General features: G+C 38.9%; 6 protein-coding genes and 1 non-coding gene across 10 annotated transcripts; 3 read left to right on the top strand and 4 right to left on the bottom strand.

Annotated features, from left to right (window-relative positions):
• Positions 1 to 848: 848 nt before the first annotated feature.
• Positions 849 to 5,499, bottom strand: LOC103845416 (protein GAMETOPHYTE DEFECTIVE 1). Of its 3 annotated transcripts, none has more exons than XR_004452493.1 (6): positions 4,748 to 5,499; positions 4,587 to 4,667; positions 4,358 to 4,512; positions 3,414 to 4,270; positions 3,168 to 3,331; positions 849 to 3,079 (listed from the first exon to the last, which is right to left on the bottom strand). XR_004452493.1 is itself a non-coding variant. In XM_009122270.3 (6 exons), the coding sequence occupies exons 1-6, from the start codon at positions 5,255 to 5,257 to the stop codon at positions 2,964 to 2,966; spliced, it is 1,878 nt and encodes a 625-aa protein (XP_009120518.2). In that variant the 5' UTR covers positions 5,258 to 5,499; the 3' UTR covers positions 2,788 to 2,963. The 3 variants fall into 3 exon arrangements, 2 of the variants coding, with proteins under 2 accessions (XP_009120518.2, XP_009120517.2); XM_009122270.3 differs by having other exon boundaries at positions 2,788 to 3,079; positions 3,168 to 3,326; XM_009122269.3 differs by having other exon boundaries at positions 2,788 to 3,079; positions 3,168 to 4,270.
• A 173-nt stretch (positions 5,500 to 5,672) lies between these two features.
• LOC103845415 lies at positions 5,673 to 8,682 on the top strand. 2 transcript variants are annotated; one of them, XR_628520.3, is made up of 12 exons: positions 5,673 to 6,004; positions 6,211 to 6,295; positions 6,388 to 6,581; positions 6,728 to 6,810; positions 7,066 to 7,111; positions 7,315 to 7,371; positions 7,452 to 7,506; positions 7,587 to 7,687; positions 7,770 to 7,833; positions 7,913 to 8,046; positions 8,170 to 8,446; positions 8,550 to 8,682. XR_628520.3 is itself a non-coding variant. In XM_009122268.3 (11 exons), exons 1-11 carry the CDS (start codon positions 5,918 to 5,920, stop codon positions 8,332 to 8,334), a joined length of 1,071 nt encoding a protein of 356 aa, XP_009120516.1. In that variant the 5' UTR covers positions 5,673 to 5,917; the 3' UTR covers positions 8,335 to 8,606. The 2 variants fall into 2 exon arrangements, 1 of the variants encoding a protein (XP_009120516.1); XM_009122268.3 differs by having other exon boundaries at positions 8,170 to 8,606.
• Positions 8,683 to 8,873: 191 nt separating this feature from the next.
• LOC103845414 (THO complex subunit 4A) lies at positions 8,874 to 10,347 on the bottom strand. Its single transcript, XM_009122266.2, has 5 exons — positions 10,083 to 10,347; positions 9,803 to 9,943; positions 9,645 to 9,713; positions 9,383 to 9,564; positions 8,874 to 9,285 (listed from the first exon to the last, which is right to left on the bottom strand). Exons 1-5 carry the CDS (start codon positions 10,242 to 10,244, stop codon positions 9,123 to 9,125), a joined length of 717 nt encoding a protein of 238 aa, XP_009120514.1. The 5' UTR covers positions 10,245 to 10,347; the 3' UTR covers positions 8,874 to 9,122.
• A 46-nt stretch (positions 10,348 to 10,393) lies between these two features.
• TRNAV-AAC lies at positions 10,394 to 10,467 on the top strand. Its single transcript has one exon. It is a non-coding gene; the product is annotated as a tRNA-Val (tRNA).
• Positions 10,468 to 12,281: 1,814 nt separating this feature from the next.
• LOC103845413 (histone H2B.11) lies at positions 12,282 to 13,067 on the bottom strand. The gene has a single exon (XM_009122265.3). The coding sequence runs from the start codon at positions 12,968 to 12,970 to the stop codon at positions 12,518 to 12,520; it is 453 nt and encodes a 150-aa protein (XP_009120513.1). The 5' UTR covers positions 12,971 to 13,067; the 3' UTR covers positions 12,282 to 12,517.
• A 113-nt stretch (positions 13,068 to 13,180) lies between these two features.
• LOC103845412 (putative pentatricopeptide repeat-containing protein At5g59900) lies at positions 13,181 to 17,060 on the top strand. The gene has a single exon (XM_009122264.3). It carries the CDS (start codon positions 13,443 to 13,445, stop codon positions 16,137 to 16,139), a length of 2,697 nt encoding a protein of 898 aa, XP_009120512.1. The 5' UTR covers positions 13,181 to 13,442; the 3' UTR covers positions 16,140 to 17,060.
• Positions 16,924 to 18,290, bottom strand: LOC103845410 (actin-depolymerizing factor 3). Its single transcript, XM_009122263.3, has 3 exons — positions 18,020 to 18,290; positions 17,445 to 17,710; positions 16,924 to 17,363 (listed from the first exon to the last, which is right to left on the bottom strand). The coding sequence occupies exons 1-3, from the start codon at positions 18,020 to 18,022 to the stop codon at positions 17,213 to 17,215; spliced, it is 420 nt and encodes a 139-aa protein (XP_009120511.2). The 5' UTR covers positions 18,023 to 18,290; the 3' UTR covers positions 16,924 to 17,212.
• Between the last annotated feature and the right edge of the window lie 981 nt (positions 18,291 to 19,271).

Below are 19,271 nucleotides of genomic sequence, written 5' to 3'. Positions count from 1 at the left end.
ACTCCAAACAAATACGCAAAAAATTCAAATACCTAAAAATTTAAAATCTCACATGATGAACTGAAAAATACTCAATTTTTTTTTTTTTGAAAATTTACCCGAAATCAAAAATAAACTAAAAACTTTAAAAAAAAATATCCATAATACCGGAAACATATTCGAAATATCCAAATATACCTAATAAACACAACATATTTATTATGAGGTCTAGGGTAGGACCCAGACTCAAACAAAGACATGCGGGTCAAAAAAAAAACCAATAGGTTATCTTTTCTGAACATGAACTAAACATATATTTTTGGATCGGTTCGGTTTATTTTTTTGATCCGGATATAATACACATGTCTAAAAGAAACTTATGTAAAAGTGTACATATAAAATCTCAAATAAACTAATTCGTAGATTATATAACTGTTAAAAATTATATTTTTCGATATAATAAGACTTTGAATTATAATATAATCCAAAAAATTCCGCGCTTTCCAAGCGCGGGTCAAAATCTAGTTAAATATATATAACTCAAAACAATATATCACTAGTGTTTGATCCGCACGCCCGTACAGCTATTAATTTAGACTTTTTTTTATAAATTGATGTTTGTTTTTATGATTAGTATGATGTATTTTGATGTATTACCATATAACTAATATTATTTATTTAAATATTTGTTGGGTTCCAGTACATGATGACCGAACCCGAACCAAATTTATGTTTGGTTATTTTTAGATTATTTTTAATTTGAATAAAACATACCCAAACTGAATCTGATAATATGATTACTTTTGGTACAAATATCTGAAACCGTTGCAGATACATTAGCTTGTGAATGAGCCCAATAGCTCAAAATGAAATTAAACATAAGCCGAATGACCCAAAATAAAAATTGCAAATGAAATAAACATAACCATTTCAATTTTGGTTAAGCAGTTCATGATTAGTGGTACACCTCTCTAACTTTTCTCTGTCGCACTTCATCACCGGAAAAAAAACCATTGTCGTATATCGTCATCTTGGCCAGGCTTTCTAAATCTCTTCAACATCCTCTATCGATCTAAACCAAAACCTAAAACATAAATCAGTTTAATTATTAACTACTAAAAGGAAACTTACTCCCAACGAACCAATTAAAATGATCCACCAATAACCCATACTAATCAAGAAGACATGATGCCTAAGTGAAGGTGACTTTACTCCCCCGCTAGAGAGACGTCGTCTGATTAAACTAAACACCTCTTTGATAGATTGGCATAGAGACTTAGAACTATGTTTCAAATCGGAAGATTCTTTTAATCAAAATAAAAACAAAAGATCGATCTTTTTGAGAGATTTTTCAAGAGATCGAAAGAAAATCTAATTTCAAAGAGAAAAAACAAATAAAAAAACAGAAGAAAACATTAATCGGAAATGAAATCCGATGTTAATATATGAAAATAAGAAGAGATTTTTCATTGAGGAGGGAAGAGAGAAGCCATTGCAATCCGGTTTATCAGCATTAATGGTTGAGTATAATTAAACTTGGATATTTCATTGTGTTAAATGACCAAAAGACCATTAATAATTCAGTGGCATAAGATTATAATTATTAAGGAAAATTTAGGACTATTTTTTTTTGTATTCTTCTTTTAATAGTATAGATATTTAAAGCAAAACCTCTGGCTATAAGATCGTATATTAATACCTGAAAATGATAGTGTGATGAATTATGACAGGTTTTATCTAATAACGAATGTGATTTTTTTAAGCATCGCTTATCACTTATATTAAAATATAACTAGTATAAAACTTTTTGGAAAAGAAATAGAATTAGCCCTTTGTCCGATTTGTATTATAACTAAACTGGTATAAATTTGTGTAGTATTTTTACACCAAATTAAGATATTTCAAAAATTATTTTGCAGAATAACAAAACCAGTTTACAATTTTTTATATCTATTAATATTTATGTTATATTTTGAACTGTATAAGCTGACTTTAACTTTAATATTAATTTACAGTCTTTAAATCACCAGTCATGCTTTATCTTATTTTTAAAGCTACAAAAAAAAATGAAAAATAGTTATAAAAACTTTATTTTCTAAAGCCTCATTTTTTTGGCTGTAAAAAATCAATTTTAAAGCTACGTCGCTTACAACTAAATAAAAAAATTCTACAACATAAATTTTATGGTAAAGTTTCTACTCCAACCAATCACCCTCGTTATGTTTTATATTTAAATTTAGTAATCTGCGTGTTATGAGTTATGTAGAACTCCAGTTTGTTCCCTACTGAAACAAATTATTCATTCCATATCATTAACACGTATGGGCTCGTAAATAGTTTATTCGTAGTTTATTATGTTCCTTAACGGTTCAAATTTTCTTTTCCCAACTTGATTTACAAAAATAATCAGAAAGTAAAAAGTTGATGACTTTTAGCATCGAAATCATGTAATGAACATGGTCATGTTACTTTGATGATTTCATTACTCTCACGTTGATTACTCATCGTGCTACAAAGTACTAGCAATCTCCAAAAGCAAGCATACATTTAATACCTTATTCATCCTTAAGAAACCAAAGAAGGTTCCACTCGTATAAACTAAACCAAAGTAATCAACCTAACATCAATTGTCTTATTTATTACACAATTTGGGATGTTTCAGTTTAAACAAAGTAGCTCTTTAACAAAGGCTAAGGAGGGAGATGTAGGCCCTCCGGCGACCGTGTATTCGACTTTTGTCGGCCGGCGGTGGATTTACCGACTCTCCACTCTTAGCATTTTTTTCTCACCTTTTTTTTCTTTTTAGTATTTTAGTTAATAGTGTTTTTTTCTTGAACACGAGTATACGAAGAAACCAACTCTAAACTTTAAAGAATAAATTATAATTTCTCTTCCCCCACTTTGATGATCGGTTCAATAATAATACCACGAGACTTGCGTGGGTGTAAATCAGTGAACAAAACTTCTCTATCGTTTAAGAATCATCAAGCTCTTATATGTTTTCTTCTTTTACTAATTCGTTTGAAACGTTGTAGTAGAAAAGGCTTCAAAGGTTGTAGTATCGTTAATCTAACCCAACTCCTCTTAGCTCGTGCCTTACCTGTATTTTTACATAAGACTGAACCTTAGTCCTAAACTTGCGTGTGTGCTTGGTTAAGGTTTCCAAATGATGAAATTTAGGTCCATACCTGAGTTTCTGGCATTGTACTTGACATGGGCTTGTTGATTAGTTTCGGTTTCCTTCTTGTCTTCCATGGTTATATCGTATTGAACCGATGGCTCTTCCCCAAGCTCTGTCTCACTGAACTCTAACCTTGATAATTGGTCATGGTCTTGTCCAACCGCCTCTGGACTGATGAGAGAGTTACTCGATTCTCTTAGTAATTCGGTAGTCTCAGAGGAGGATAAGTTAGGAAGAATAATATTATTGTCACCTGTTTCATGCGTCACGTCTTCCACTGTCACCTCCATGTACTCGTTGTGATTCGCTTCCAAAGAACCATCGATTTTCATCTCATCAACACCAGAGGATGTAGGTTGCTCAATATTAGCATGACAAAAACCAGCTCCTTCTTTGTTGGCTCCGTCCACTGGGAATTCATCATCAACACCAATAGTTTCCATGTTTAAATTTTCAACATGACTTTGTTGGATCCCGTGATCACTTTTTGATAGCGACATTGATTTATCTTCAGAATCCAACTCAGTCTGCATGTTAACATCAGAAGCTGCATCTGACTCTGTACATCTTATCAATGAAAATAATGCAGCTGCTTCATCTTGCACCAAAACTCCCCGTCCCTGGCTAGACAGTGGGACATTCGTTGTAGGTTCCACTTTGTTGTCATCTTCAGAAACCAGCATGTCAATTTGGCTAATGGTTTCGTTTTCCCCGAGATTATCAACAGATGAAACTGAATCAGCCATACACACTTCAGAAACTTGATTCTTACAGAGAACTGGTCCGTCAATAATCTTAGCCGCAGGTGACTGAGTCAAAGGCTCAGTTCCTAGAATATTACCGATCCGGAAACCACGTGACGGCAAGCCATTACGATCAGAAGTGAAATCAAACGCTTTATGCGCCACAGGAGGACGTGTGGTGGCTTCAAAAGCCTTTGCGAGATCTTCCAAAAGCAAGTCACCTTCGCCGCTCGAAAGAGGATCCCATTTCATACAATCTCCAGACAGAGGCTGTTCAAGGCTAAACGTTTCACTTGAAGAAAGCAACTCAACCTTGACAGCTTCTTTGTGAAACCGCTTCTTCTTCAAAACCTTGGCTATCATATTCCTGAAGAGTCAAAATTCAAAAAATTCATCCTCAAATCGACAATAAAATTCTAAAGCTCATTCGCTAGAAGAGTTAGAACACCTTTACCTACAGTTAACTGAAATTGCAGCTCTGGCTCTCTCACTAGAGAGTCCAAGCAATGACATGAGATTAATAACATCGTTAGGACCTCTAAGTTCCGTGACTGAAGGAGAACCACTCGATATAATCAGATTCTTCCCCTTAGTCCAATCCACCAGTAACTAGTAATACCATATCACAACAAAGTATAAGCACATAACACACAATCATCCCTCAATCAATCAGAGTTTCTCACCTTAGCATTGGATATAACTTGTCTCCTCTTCTCAGCATCGCTCAAGAGAAGAGAGTACTTGATCTCAAAGTAAACCCCACGCTGCATATAAGAAAGTTTCATCAAGCTGAAGACAATGCGATATAGAGGAATCAAACAATGTGTAGAGTCCAATCACAAACCTTAACAGCAGCTTTAACCGTTGGATGCATCAACCGAAACTGCAAATTCGAGAAATCAATCGAGATAACATCAACCTCAGCTTTCGCACAAGCCTGATCGAACGCGTACTGATTCATCGGCCTAACCGCAACGATATCGTAGCTCTTCAAAACAGGATTCCCTGAGTTCAACGCCAGACACTGAGCCTTGCTCTCGAGTATCACGGTGACGCGCGTGTACTGCCGAAACGGAGTGGATCGAGGGACGTTGAGTAAGCCGCGGTGGAACGCGACGGAGGAAGCTAGTCGCGGAGCGGCCTTGACGAGAGATCCGAGGGTGAGGAGAGGGATCGTGCAGGAGTCTTTCTCCGACATTGCGCCTTCGATCGAGTGGCTGTGCGCGATTCCGACGTAGCCGAGCTCCATGGCTTTCGTGGCGAGCTTTACGCGGAGTTTGTGTGGGACGATGAGTTCTTTCCCGCCTGATGGTGATGGGTAGCTGTAGGGGATGCTTAGGTCGAAGAACGCCATGAGTGACGGCGGAGATAGAGTTTCCGATTAGGGTTTAAGCAATGGGGGGTTTTAGTGCTTCGCCGACGATGATGGGAAACGATTTGTGAAACGACGACGTATAGATAAATCGTTAATAAGCAATTATTTTGGGCATTATAAAACGAACAGTTTTGAGCCCAATACATTATCTATGGGCCATTAAGAACAATGTACTAGTCGGATCGGGACGACTAAACGTAAAGTCAAATCCTACGTGTGCTACACTTAATCATTACCGCGTAAACTTTACTTTCCCTGTTTTTCAGAAAAAAGAGATAACTAACCAGGAGGGGTAACTAAATTACACGTGTCCTTATAAGAGCGACACGTCATCTCTTGGAAACTCACTTAAAACGACGTCGTTTACAAGTGCCATTATTGATCTACATACAAGATCATCTCTCGTCTCTATCGAATTCACAGTGAGAAAAAGAAAAAAAAGAAAAGCAAAGTGTTCTTTTGCGTTCTGCTTCACGCCACGATTTTTAAAAGCAGATATAGAGACCCCACCGATTTAATTTGATTTTCTTGAATTTATTTACTCTTTTGTGAAGAAACAATCATTGTCATCAATCTCCTCCAAAGTCTCGATTTTCTCATACCGATCATTCGATTCATCGAGGCTGTTTCATTTCGGGAATGGAGAAAGTTTCGTCGCCGTCTTCTTCACGGAGGTCTGCTTATCTGGAAGCTCTTACACAAGAGATTAAGAAGAAGCTTACTCGGGTTAGACTTTTTTGTTGCGTCAAAGATCTGTTTTTTTTTTTAATTAATCTTCTTCGTCATCGCTGCTTGATCTTCGCGTAACAAACATGCATTAAAGAATCTGAATCTGGTTTGCGGTTCCAGATAAAAATCTCATGCAATTCGATAATCGTTTTCAGTTTCTCACGCCTTGATTTATAAAGTGTTGATCTTTTTGGTGGTCATAGGCTGTTGTCTCTCCAGCACAAACACGCAACTTGTTACAAGACTTGTTTGCTGATATAGCTCTCGAAGTTGACGAGCGTGCCAAAGGTAAACTCTTTTTGTGTGATTTGTTTCATGTAATCAGTTTGCTTTATTCAGTGTCTGCACTTCAACTTTTCGAGATGGGATTTTTGATGTAGATGTGCTACTTAGCAAAGAGGAGGATGTGATTTCTGATGAAGCAGATACTGATGGTCCGTTATGTTTCTTCGACGTGCTTGCTGATTATTATGTCAAAGTGTCTGAGAGAGGGAAAGACATACTTGATTTGATGGTTCAGCTCTGGAGCCAGTCCTTTGCCTCGCACATTTTCTCTCTTCTGTTCCATAAATGGGTATTGCAAATCTTTACCAATATCTCTCTCTAGTGTTATGTTCAGTCCCAAAGGTTTTAATCCTTGCGTTTTTTTCTATACTCGAATGTTATTTTGTCAACCTGAGTCCATAATGTGCTAAAACATGTTTCTATGATTCTTCTCAGCTGTTTGAGGTTGAGCTTGAGAATCAAGAAATACTCCTGCGATATTCTTCTGCTCTGGTGCAGGGAGCTACAAATGTATTTTGGTAAACTCTTTCAACTTTGGCTAAAGCAACATTAACATCTTCACTCGATTTAAATCACTTGGTTCAGTGGGTATACCTCGCTATGTTCAGTCATGTATCTCTAGTATAGCTGCCTTTGATTATTTATAGTTGTGATTTTTCAATGGTTAAGTGGTTTGATAGTCTTTCCAAGTTTTTTTTTCTTCCCACGTTGGATTGGCTTGCCAAGTATTAAGAGGGTAGCATGTGATTAATCTCTACTCCTTTAAATTACAGGATAGACATCCAGACAAATACAAGACGCTTCCAAACTCTCTTCCGGGTACCTTCTTTTCCTCACATATGTCATAGTTTCATCTTTCTTTAGTTGGCTGTATATAAACACATGTTAGAGATCATTCACATCCTCTAGTTGTTACCTCTGATAGATCTTCTAGGCAAAAGATATTTCTTTTGTACTTGTCGATCGGGCTAATTTATAATACCAGTTTGTTACTGTAACTAACAGTCTCTTTGTTCTCTTAGTATCTTCTCGAGGAAGTTGCTTTAGAGCCGACCAGATTGAAGAAAATTCCCATTCAGGTGAGGGCTTTCTCTCCTTTTTCATGACGTTTCAAATGATTTCAGCCTGGAGATTAACTCTCTCCCATACCAATTTTCAGGCTCAGAGGGAACTGTATCTGTTGCTCTCACGCTTCATTTTCTTTTACAATTCAGGTAGCACAACTGTTTTCTGCGAAATTACTATTGGAACCAAGTTTCTTCTTGTATACTGACAGTTATGTCTTTTTTTCCAGTGGACAGACTAGATAGCTTCTTGAGGAACTTCCCGGAGTTTCCTAATGCTTTCTTGGTTGGAGGAGCTGGAGATTTCCTTGTTATAGAACTTACTGATCAGGTATTGAAGCAAAGGCTTTCTTTGACTAAGTACAAAGTTGAGGTGACACACATCGCTCATCTAACATGTTATTGTGGCGCAGCTGCAAAAACTGAAAGTAGAACCAGTGCTGCTACACTATCTTTCTCAGATGAAGATTCTTCAAGGTACCTTTTCCTCTTCTACATAAGAAATATTCTTCTAACGTAGAGCCCGACCTAAAGCACTATTGGATTATATCTACAGGTATGGAGCTGAGAATGACAACTAGCACGAGGTTAAAGGCGTGTTTGTACAGTTTCACCTCTCCCGGAGGTCCAATGTACCCGACAAGAGCTGTCCGTCATGCAGCCTGGGATGCTTTGGATTCCCTCTTTCCCGTAAGTATTTCCCTGCAATAAAATCACGTGATTCTTACATGATCCAACGTGAGAAACATATCATCTAAGACTTCAGATGTGGGTAGGCATGGCTTGTAACGTTATGAAACTCTTGCCTTGCAGGTGGGGCGTTACCCAAGGCATCTCATTAGTCTGTTTTTCAGACTGCTCTATCCGTGGTACTGGCCATCCTCGTGCTGGAACTTTGTGGTTTCTTGCATTAAAGCGGTACTCTATTCCATCGTAAGGCTCATCTTTTCACGGCGAGAGAAGCCAAGGCAGAGCTAATTAGCTTGTACTTGTTGATGAAGCCTGTAGTAGGAATCCAGTCCTTGTGTATATAATGTGGTTTCACTCACAAGAGGCGAACCAGAGAACTTTACCTTTTTACCTGTATTGCGTTCTATGGAGAACATAAAATCCGTTTTCAGGAAAATCCCATGGAATAGCCTTTTACGTGTGTTTTGTTGTTATTGTTAAATTGGTACTTTGCTGCTATAGAGGATGATGTATTCTGACCAGGAACCTTTCTATGTAGCCACACGTTTCTTCTTTCTATGTTTTTAGTTGTATTGTATGTGTGAGAACCCATTACAAAGTTCGCTATCAATGAAGTCATACAAAGTTATGTATTAATTTGACATAAACGACAGGGTGACGAGAGAAACTTAAGATGTTGAGCCCAAGACTCGATTTAACAAGATTTGATGTGAACAATCTTTATCTGTCACCCAATCAATCAAAAACTGTATGGCTGGAACAAGGTGACAGGCAAAATAAAACTAAATCATCATCAGTCATACTCTTGTTTGTAACAGGAACCTAGCTTGTGAAAAGCCCTTTTCTCTGCATAAGATTAGAAGGTAAAGTCGTATTCGTTCCTCTCTGCCTTGTACTCGAGGGTATTAAGATTAAACAACAATCTCATAGTCTAAACAACAGATTTGCAGATCTAAAAAGCCATTCTAATAAAACAAATCAACAACATACGGCCACGAAGAGGCTAAGTAGCAAAGCCTCTGGCTTCTCCTCTTCATGCACCCACTTGCGGTTTGAGAAGATACCAGCTACGTCCCTCAGTTTGTCTCCATGTCTCCTGCGTGGTACTTATCAAGATCCGCATCAAGATCTTCAGCAGATACCTTCTCTGCCGGACCCTTGCCGGAACGCCTGCCACGACCACGGCCTCCTTGACCACCACCACCACGACGTTGTGGACCACCTCTCCCTTGTCCTCCTCTGCAAACCCAGCAATAAACACACTTTCATTACACTTCACAAGATCGACGAAGCCTTTGCATATAAAAATATATAATGACCAGTCTATAAATCTCACCGCCTTGAAGCACCATTGAAGTTTCCATTCCCGTGTCTACCAGAGGGAGCAGAAGCAGACTGAAGATTGCTGTTGCCCACAATCTCAATCTTCATGGGCTTTCCATCGAGCTGAACGTCGTTGTACTTCTTCACAGCAGCGATTGCATCACCACGCCTAGAGTATACAACTTCAGCAGTTCCCTAACAGTATAAGCACATAACAAGCTTTAGTCTTTCACGTACTCAAAAATAAAGGATAGTCAACAAAGATAAGTGTCTACCTTAGATCTTCCACTCCTGTCAAAGTGAACAGTGTAGCGTTTAAGCTCTCCTACTTCAGCAAACAGTTCCTGCATACAAAACCAATCAACTTAAAATCTGATCCACAAACATGATTCCTTCCACAAACCCTAATTGCAAAAGGAACGAGTTTTAATACCTTGATGTCATCGTTCATGACGCCGTAATCCAAATTGGAGATGTAGAGCTTCGTCCCGGTTTCGATTCCGGCGGAAGAACGGGAAGGGAAAGCTTGTGAGCCATCGGAGTACATGTCGTGTTCCCAGGTGGACTCCGGCGCCTATACAATCAAATCAATCCGTTTGTTCTTTTGAGAGATTCACCAAAATCGATTTTGCTTTATTTAAAGAAGAATATGCTTTCCCCGGGCAGATCTGAGAAGAAAGAAGAACAACAAGAAGAGAAGAACGGATTTGGACCTTGGCCGATTGGTATGGAGCAGATCGGTTTGATTTCCGATTAGGGTTGTTGCGGCGGATTGGGCCGGATCCGGATCCAGATCCACGGGCGGGACCAGATCCGCGGGACTTGCGGTTCTTGGCGATCATGTCGTCGAGAGACATATCTAATCCAGTCGACATCTTGAATGTTTTTCCGATTTTCTCTCTTTGGACGGCGGAGGAAGAGAGAGAGATATTAATAGAGAGAGAGGAAGAAGAGGAAAACTCGCGCCGACACGAAGAAACTAGTTATATGATTCTCTATTATTTAGGGTTAAACTAGTCATTGAGGTTTCGTGGTGTAGTTGGTTATCACGTCAGTCTAACACACTGAAGGTCTCCGGTTCGAACCCGGGCGAAGCCATATTTTATAAACAAGGATTCTGTTTTAATTTGAACTAAACATTATTTACTACCGGTCTAATATTCTTTATTTTTCTTTTTGTTTTGTTCAACAACACAGTTCTTGATTTCTCTTAAAAACAAACTTTTTCCGTTACAGCAAGAAATTCAATTATTCATTCTTGTCCAATATTATTAGTATGAGTATAGTACTGAATAGTACATTTGATCTGCGTTCTCTAGTTTCACATCATTAGTTTTATGATATTTACAGGCCATCAAACTTATTATAAATAACACTCTGTTTTCACAAAAATACTCGTTCAAAGATAGACATAGCAACTATTTGAACATTCAAAATGTTACTCCAGATACTAGATAGTGGTACTAAGCTAATTACATTGCTACAGACACAAGAAACTTCAGACATTCATTAGGCTTTCCTGCAAACTCCCAAAAAAAAAAGCTTCCTTCTGGCTGCTACTTACTGACAGTCCCGGCTTTGGACTATGGCAAGTGGGGCAATGGCCCTGGGCCCAAGGGTCCAACAAAAAATTTAATGTAATTTGACTAATAGTAAAAGGTCCATTTTAGTTTGTTAAAGGACCACATAGTTTAATAAATCTATAATAAAAGGTTCATAATCAGCTAAACCTAATTAACCTACAAAAACACAAAACAAGAAAAATTTCTTTACGTTTCCTATTTTCTAATCTTACCGTTGATGGTAAAAGAGAAGCTCTCGAATCCAGCAAAAGTGAACAACACCAATCAAACCAAAATATATATTCTATTCATTGATCAGTTAGTGTGATCCCATTTCAAAGTAGAGGTTTGTTTAATTGATTACATCTATATATTTTACTCTCTTATAGTTTATTGTTTCATGTCATAAAAATGAGTGGGCACGATACTCGTCAAAGAATTGATCACGATCAAGGCAATGGAATGAAGAAATGTTTTATAGAAAGAATCCATATTTCAAATTTTGCCCAAAGCTATAAAATAGTTTAAGACGGTCCTGCTTACTGAGATCTTTACAAACACAACTCTCACTCCCAACACAGACGAAGTTAGTTTGATTTTCGAACACAACAATCAGTTTGCTCTTGGAAACGGGCATTGAGCTTTGTGATGTTTAAGACTCCCACAAGCTTGACAAAACATCTTCAAGTTCTCATAAACAAACCTAACTTCAACAGGCTCATCATCACTCTCAAATTCCACACGCCTCACAACAACAGGCCCGTGGTTCTCTATCTCCGAGACATCTCCTCAAACATCATGGTCTCTGTAATCCCCAGGGATCCCAATGGCTAGCGTCATGCTTCTCACCGCGCCCGTTAATCGCCAAGCCTTGGGGAGCACGAGCCTAATCTGACGCGATTTCTGGATCTTGGGGTTGAGCAGCTTGATTACGTTGGGTTCCATTGCGAGGTTCTCCGTAGAGAGTGAGAGAGCGAGAGATACGAACGAGGGATGTCGAGAGACTTAGCATGTTGCGATTCACCGTTTAGTGCAAGTTACATAGGGGCCTCAATACATTAACGGGTTTAGTCTTGAGCGGACACCATCCAAAATGTATGCAAACAAATAAAATTAAGACACACCATTCACACTATACTCGCTGCAAACTCCAAATTGATTCTATAGTAGCATATACACGATATAACTCATTGCAGAGACCAAACATGAGCATCAACACAGAACACACAAATACTTCCTACAGAGCTAATAGCAAACAACGGTTTTGAATTTGACACAAATTGGATTTCAGAATCAATAACCATTACATACCTCCAAACATGTTAAATCAACAACTACGATAGAGACAACTGAGATAACTTATACTCCTCATAGTTCATAATAACGTATGACCATAACTGCTAGGACCCAATTCTATTAGAGAAAATACAAATCGCAACGCATAGGATTAAAGACACAAAAGAGATGACAATGATTCCAAACACATCAATACCGATACTTTACAAAACGTGAAAACTGGGAAACCAAACATGGACCATTATCTAATTCAGACATTCGAAACAAAGAGAAAAACCCTAACTCATAGCTCAAGAGCTCGTGAACTTCGTAACCGCCTTGGTTCCCTCCGAGACAGCGTGCTTCGCCAACTCTCCAGGCAGCACAAGCCTCACCGCGGTCTGAATCTCCCTAGAAGTGATGGTAGGCTTCTTGTTGTACCTCGCAAGCTTGGAGGACTCGCCAGCGAGCTTCTCGAAGATGTCGTTGATGAAGCTGTTCATGATCCCCATCGCTTTGCTCGAGATTCCGATGTCGGGGTGAACCTGCTTCAGCACCTTGAAGATGTAGATCTTGTACGTCTCGACGCTCTTCTTCTTCATCTTCTTCTTCTTGTCTCCGCCCGCGCCGGCTTCCTTGGGGAGCTTCTTCCCGGCCTTTGGTTTCTTCTCCGCCGGAGCCTTCTCGGCTTTCGATTTCTCTTCAACCGGCTTCTCGGAGGCTGGTTTCTTCTCTGCGGGCTTCTTCTCTGCCTTGGGCGCCATTGATTCTTTCTAGAGGTGAAAAGCACAAATTTGAGATTTGAGATTCGAGATTAGGTTTGCAAGATGCTTTGTATTGCGTGATATCTACAAAGGCTTGAGAGATTGCTTTTATACACATCGAAAGGATTGATATTATTGGATAAAATACTTTGACGCGGATCGATGTCTGCGCCGTTGGATCTTCTTTATATCGACGGTCTGAAATTGAAGCGTATAAAAATAACGAAAGCTCTCACTCGTGGGACCGTTGACGTGTCGAGTTTGGCGCTCGGGAAATTTTCCTTTCCCGCTCTGGGCCACCTTTTAACAACGGCCCATCTATTTATAATAAATCCAGCCTAAGGCCCATTCTGAATTGGTGAGACTGAGACTTGAACCCGACCCGACCTGACCCGCCCGGTTCCCAGATATCTCGGTTTGTTGAATCACAACACACAGCAAATGCTACATTCTCCGGTGAACCACCTCTTTGATGAAGCTCCCACGCACGATTCCATCACTCTCAACCTCTCATTTTCTCCATACCTTCAGAAACGCAAGCTCAGCGATCGACTCCGCTCAAAAAGATTCGCAATTCATCGATGCCGTCAAAAGAATCGTGCGCGGGAAACGGAGCTGGGAGATCGCATTGAGCAGAGACCTCGTCTCGAGGAGACTGAAACCCACCCACGTCGAAGAGATCCTGATCGGAACCCTAGACGAACCCAAACTGTCTCTGAGGTTTTTCAATTTCCTCGGCCTGCACAGAGGATTCGACCACTCGACGGCGTCGTTCTGCATCTTGATCCATGCCTTGGTCAAAGCTAATCTCTTTTGGCCAGCGTCGTCTCTCCTGCAGACGCTTCTCCTCCGTGGGCTTAACCCAAGTGAGGCTTTTCACGCGCTTTATAGCTGTTACGAGAAATGTAAGCTTAGTTCGAGTTCAAGCTCGAGTTTTGATTTGTTGATTCAGCATTATGTAAGAAGTAGGAAGGCGTTAGATGGTGTTTTGGTGTTTAGGATGATGACGAAAGCTGGTTTAGTGCCTGAAGTGAGAACCTTGAGTGCGTTGTTACATGGTTTAGTTCATTGTAGGCATTACGGTTTGGCGATGGAGGTGTTTGAGGATATGATCAATGCGGGTGTTCGTCCTGATGTGTATATATACTCAGGAGTGGTGCATAGCTTGTGTGAGTTGAAAGATCTCTCTCGAGCTAGGGAAATGATTGTTCGTATGGAGGAGAGTGGGTGTGATTTGAGTGTAGTTCCGTATAATGTGTTGATTAATGGGCTTTGTAAGAAGCAGAAGGTCTGGGAGGCTGTTGAGGTAAAGAAGAGTTTATTTAGAATGAATCTGAAGCCAGACGTTGTGACATATTGTACTTTAGTACACGGGTTATGTAAAGTGCAAGAGTTTGAGGTTGGGTTGGAGATGATGGATGAGATGTTACGTTTGAGCTTCAGTCCCAGCGAATCTGCAGTTTCAAGTTTGGTAAAAGGGTTAAGGAAGAGGGGGATGATTGAAGAGGCGCTTAACTTGGTTAAAAGAATAGCAGAGAGTGACTTGCCGCCTAATCTATTTGTGTATAATGCGTTGCTTGACTTATTGTGCAAATGTAGAAAGTTTGAGGAAGCTGAGTTGGTATTTGATAGGATGGGGAAGATTGGGTTGTGTCCAAACGGTGTGACCTATTCAGTTTTGATAGATATGTTTTCCAGAAGAGGGAAACTTGACACTGCCTTTAGTTTCCTGGGGAGAATGATTGATTCCGGTTTGAAACCAACTGTGTATCCATACAATTCTCTGATCAACGGGCACTGCAAGTTCGGTGACATTAGTGCAGCTGAGAATTTCATGGCGGAGATGATTCATAAAAAGTTGGAGCCGACGGTGGTAACGTACACATCACTGATGGGTGGATATTGCAGCAAAGGGAAAACACATAGTGCTCTTAGGCTCTATCATGAGATGACAGGGAAAGGTATCGTGCCGAGTTTATATACATTCACCACGCTCATATCAGGTCTTTTCCGCCGCGGGTTGGTCCGTGAGGCTGTAAAGCTATTCAACGAGATGGAGGGATGGAACATTAAACCGAACAGAGTGACTTATAACGTCATGATCGAAGGTTATTGCGAGGAAGGAGACATGGGTAAAGCCTTTGTAATGCAGAGTGAGATGATGGAGAAAGGTATTGCACCGGATACGTATACCTATAGATCGTTGATTCACGGACTGTGTTCAACGGGTCGAGCATCTGAAGCCAAAGAGTTCGTGGATGGGCTCCACAAGGAGAACCATGAACTCAACGAGATATGCTATACCACGCTCTTACATGGGTTTTGCAGAGAAGGGAGATTAGAGGAGGCGTTAAGCGTTTGTCAGGAGATGGTACGAAGAGGTGTGGATTTAGACCTTGTGTGCTATGGTGTTCTTATAGATGGGAGTTTAAAGCACAAAGATCGGAAGATGTTTCTTGGACTTTTGAAGGAGATGCATTGTAAAGGACTCAAGCCTGATGATGTGATGTATACAAGTATGATTGATGCGAAGAGCAAAACGGGAGATTTCGAGGAAGCGTTTGGGATATGGGATTTGATGATAAACGAAGGATGTGTGCCTAATGAAGTCACTTACACTGCTGTTATCAATGGATTATGCAAAGCGGGGTTTGTGAACGAAGCTGAGATTCTACGTTCGAAAATGCTGATTCCTAACCAAGTAACATACGGTTGTTTTCTCGACATTCTCACCAAAGGAGAAGGAGATATGAAGAAAGCTGTGGAGCTCCATGATGCGATATTGAAAGGGCTTTTAGCTAGCACCGCTACGTACAATATGTTGATCCGTGGGTTTTGTAGACAAGGGAGAATGGATGAAGCTTATGAGCTTCTAATGAAGATGACAGGGGATGGTGTTTCTCCTGATTGTATAACCTACACAACTATGATCTATGAGTTTTGTAGGAAGAGCGATGTGAAGAAAGCGATTGAGTTGTGGAACTCGATGATGGAAAGAGGGGTGAGGCCGGATAGAGTAGCGTATAACACCATGATACACGGTTGTTGTGTGTTGGGAGAGATGGAGAAAGCGATTGAATTGAGGAGTGAGATGTTGAGACAAGGCTTGAAGCCTAACTCCAAAACCTCAGGAACAAGTATTTTGAATGATTCTAGTTCGAAATCATGACCCCTTTTTGTAACTTTAGTTCATACATTGAAACATTCATTGACATCTCAATCAGTTGAAATAGAAAATAATATGTGTTCCTTTTGCATTTCTCATCCACCCTGTAATAAAGGACGCTCAAAGGAATCATCTTTACACAAAGAATACAGCAACAGCACAGACACTGGGATAATTGCAATAGAGATGAAACACTGTTTGGTAACAAAGACAAAGAAGACAGACCAGAATACCAGATGGATAGATGAAGGGTGTTAGGTTTTTATAACAGTCGCAATAAAACTGTAAGAGAAAAGAAATGAAGATTGTTCAAAGAGAGAGAGTTTCTAGTCTCTTTTAGTTGACACGGCTTTTGAAAACATCAAGATCCAGCTCTGTTGTGACAGTTGAAAGATTGCTTAAAATGAGCAATAGTGGACAGTTGCCAGTGGTTGGATCTATTTTCAACTAATCATAAGTGACAACTATAAGCTTAATGTTTTCAAAATATTTTCTGGACCATACTCGATTGAGCAAGCCATTTCATTCTTTGGATTTAACATTCGAACTTAAATTGATGTATTGATCAAAACCATATAAAAATAAGTTTACGCATGAAATGTATCCCAGTTTATAAAATGTCACTAGTCATGTGCCAAATAACAAATCTGGAGATCCATAAGATATGTTAATTAATAAAAACATACAAAGCATCTCGAGGATCGATTATTCTATATCCTAACTTATTTTGTCATGTTGTCACACTATTGTTTAAATCCATGGATCACTAGATACATAGATTTGCAAAGACTAAGATACGACACAACGTGCCAATAAGATTCATCTTTTGGTAAAGTGTTTGGGGGTTTCTTACACAAATGGTAAAAGAGCACAAGCCAAATCTCTTAAGTTTTAAGCAAAACACTGCGAGGACCAAAAAAAAAATATAAAAGACATAGGGAAGACAGAGACCAATGAAATGAAGCTGTTTTGGTTTGGTGGTGCCTTCACAGCAAACTTAAAGAACAAGCATATATCATTCAGTAATAGTAGGAGAAATTTGGATTCAACCAATTCATTTATGGAGGATGTATTCCTCAGTTGGCTCGGCTTTTGAAAACATCGAGATCCATCTCAGTTGGATCGGTAGCTTGAAGCTCTACTTGAATTCCGTCAAGCTCTCTCTTGAACCTGTCCTTAGAGCTCGCGTAGATCATCTTGCTTCTCACTCTTGCTGTGTCCGGAGACCTTGTGCCAAAAACAACAACAACATGAGGGTTTCAAACAAGGCGAAGCAAGACGGAACTGTTTTTTTTTCAGAACACTTACCATGCGACGAAGAAGATCTTGCTCTTCTGGCAACTCTCAGCAGTGACGAAATCGAAATCGAAAACGGCGTAACGGCATTCATCAGCAGGAAGAGAAGCTGCAAAGTCATCATGGGATTGACCAGGCTCGCCGAGCTTCTCAACAACCACTTGTTTCTGCTGCTCCTCGATCTTGTAAACGATGAAACGGAAAGTCCTTTTAGCCTTGAGTTCGAGAAACTTGAGCTTGCAGTCATCATGGACTGCCATACCTGACGCCGCATTAGCCTGTTTGTTACAGACAAAACAAAAAAAGAACAATAATAATAAGACCACAAAACGTTTTGAAACACCCACTCAATCTAGATCAATGGAACGTCTCTAGTGACACATGTAAGTGAACCATGAACAGATCTTTGTTACTGTCGATTCATATCCTAGATCAGTCCCTCTCAGGACTATACAACTCATGAATCTCAGAGATCTAAACCAAGCAACGAGTATATCTCCAGATCTAATCGAATAAAACTTTGAGCGAGAGAAATCAGAGATAGATAAATAAATATAAACGATGAAGAAAACAAAGGGAGCTCTCACCATGGCTGAATCAAACTAGTTTCAGAGACGAAGAAGAAGAAGCTGGAGGAGATGATGGGAGTAGTCTTTCTTCGGTGTGCGTCTTTTCTCTTCCTTTTCCTTCAGATTTATGCGGAAGCCTATTAGTCCGAATGATTATTTTTTTATTTTATTTTTTATTTTAATACATAGGCATGATTAAAAACCACAATCTATTTTTTTTTTCAAGCACAATCTATTTCAAAATCCATTAATTATATTGACTAATTGTTTACTACTAATATTATTATGAAATGAATGTGACACTTTCTTTTGTCATTTGTGTTCAGAAAATTACGATATCATTCTACTGTGTTTTTTAGTTTATTACAACCACTTTTTACCCAATATTGTAGTATGTTTTATTTCAAAGTTCTCCTGTTATTCTACAGTGCTGCATTTTATATGGAAAATTACGATATGATTATTACTAATAATAATATCATAGACTACTTAATTATGTGAATCACACCGATTAAGTACAGCTCATAAGTTTTTTTATCTCATTGTCGATAGAACAAAAAAAAGAGAGGAATAGTTTCCTATCTTTTAAAGGAAAGAATAAAATGAAAGGTCGAAAATGCATATGTGGCTCTCTTTGGGCATCTCAGGTGTGGGTGGCTCCACTTTCGGCTCAGTGATCATGATAACCTGTGATGGAAGCCAGCTGAGCGGAGCTGTAATTATTCCTTTCAGTGACAGCCAGCCACACACATGTGTAATGATGCTTACACGCGCTACTTACATCATCTTTGGGTTGATTTACTTGGAACCAAAATATATGATTTTATATCCATTAAAATAGTTGATGTGTTTAATAGTAACTTGATTAACATCACTTAAAATAAAAATGATACAAATCAATAATAGTTTATATCATTTTAAAATAACCAACGCAAATACAAGAATTTGCATGAATTACACAATTGAAATATTTGCTCAATTTAACTAGCATCATTTTAACTAAGAGATATCAAAGTAATATAAAATAATAGATGAGTAATATTTTCTCAATTATAAAAAATAACACAAATAATTTTTTTAAATTCTTAAGTGTGTCAATTAAAAAAATGAAGATATTAACATAAGGTTAATGCAAATGAAATGGAGCAAAAAGATAAAAAAAATATATATATATATATATTACAAACACGTCCCTTCCTCACTACCTTGGTGTAAGTCTCTATTCTTGATAAACCAATTGCAATTAGAGAAATAATTGATGGACCTGTCT

Source organism: Brassica rapa, chromosome A10, assembly GCF_000309985.2.
Source record: "Brassica rapa cultivar Chiifu-401-42 chromosome A10, CAAS_Brap_v3.01, whole genome shotgun sequence".
Taxonomy (NCBI): domain Eukaryota; kingdom Viridiplantae; phylum Streptophyta; class Magnoliopsida; order Brassicales; family Brassicaceae; genus Brassica; species Brassica rapa.
Note: the sequence above shows the minus strand (reverse complement) of the source record. Positions and strands in the feature narration are given on the sequence as shown.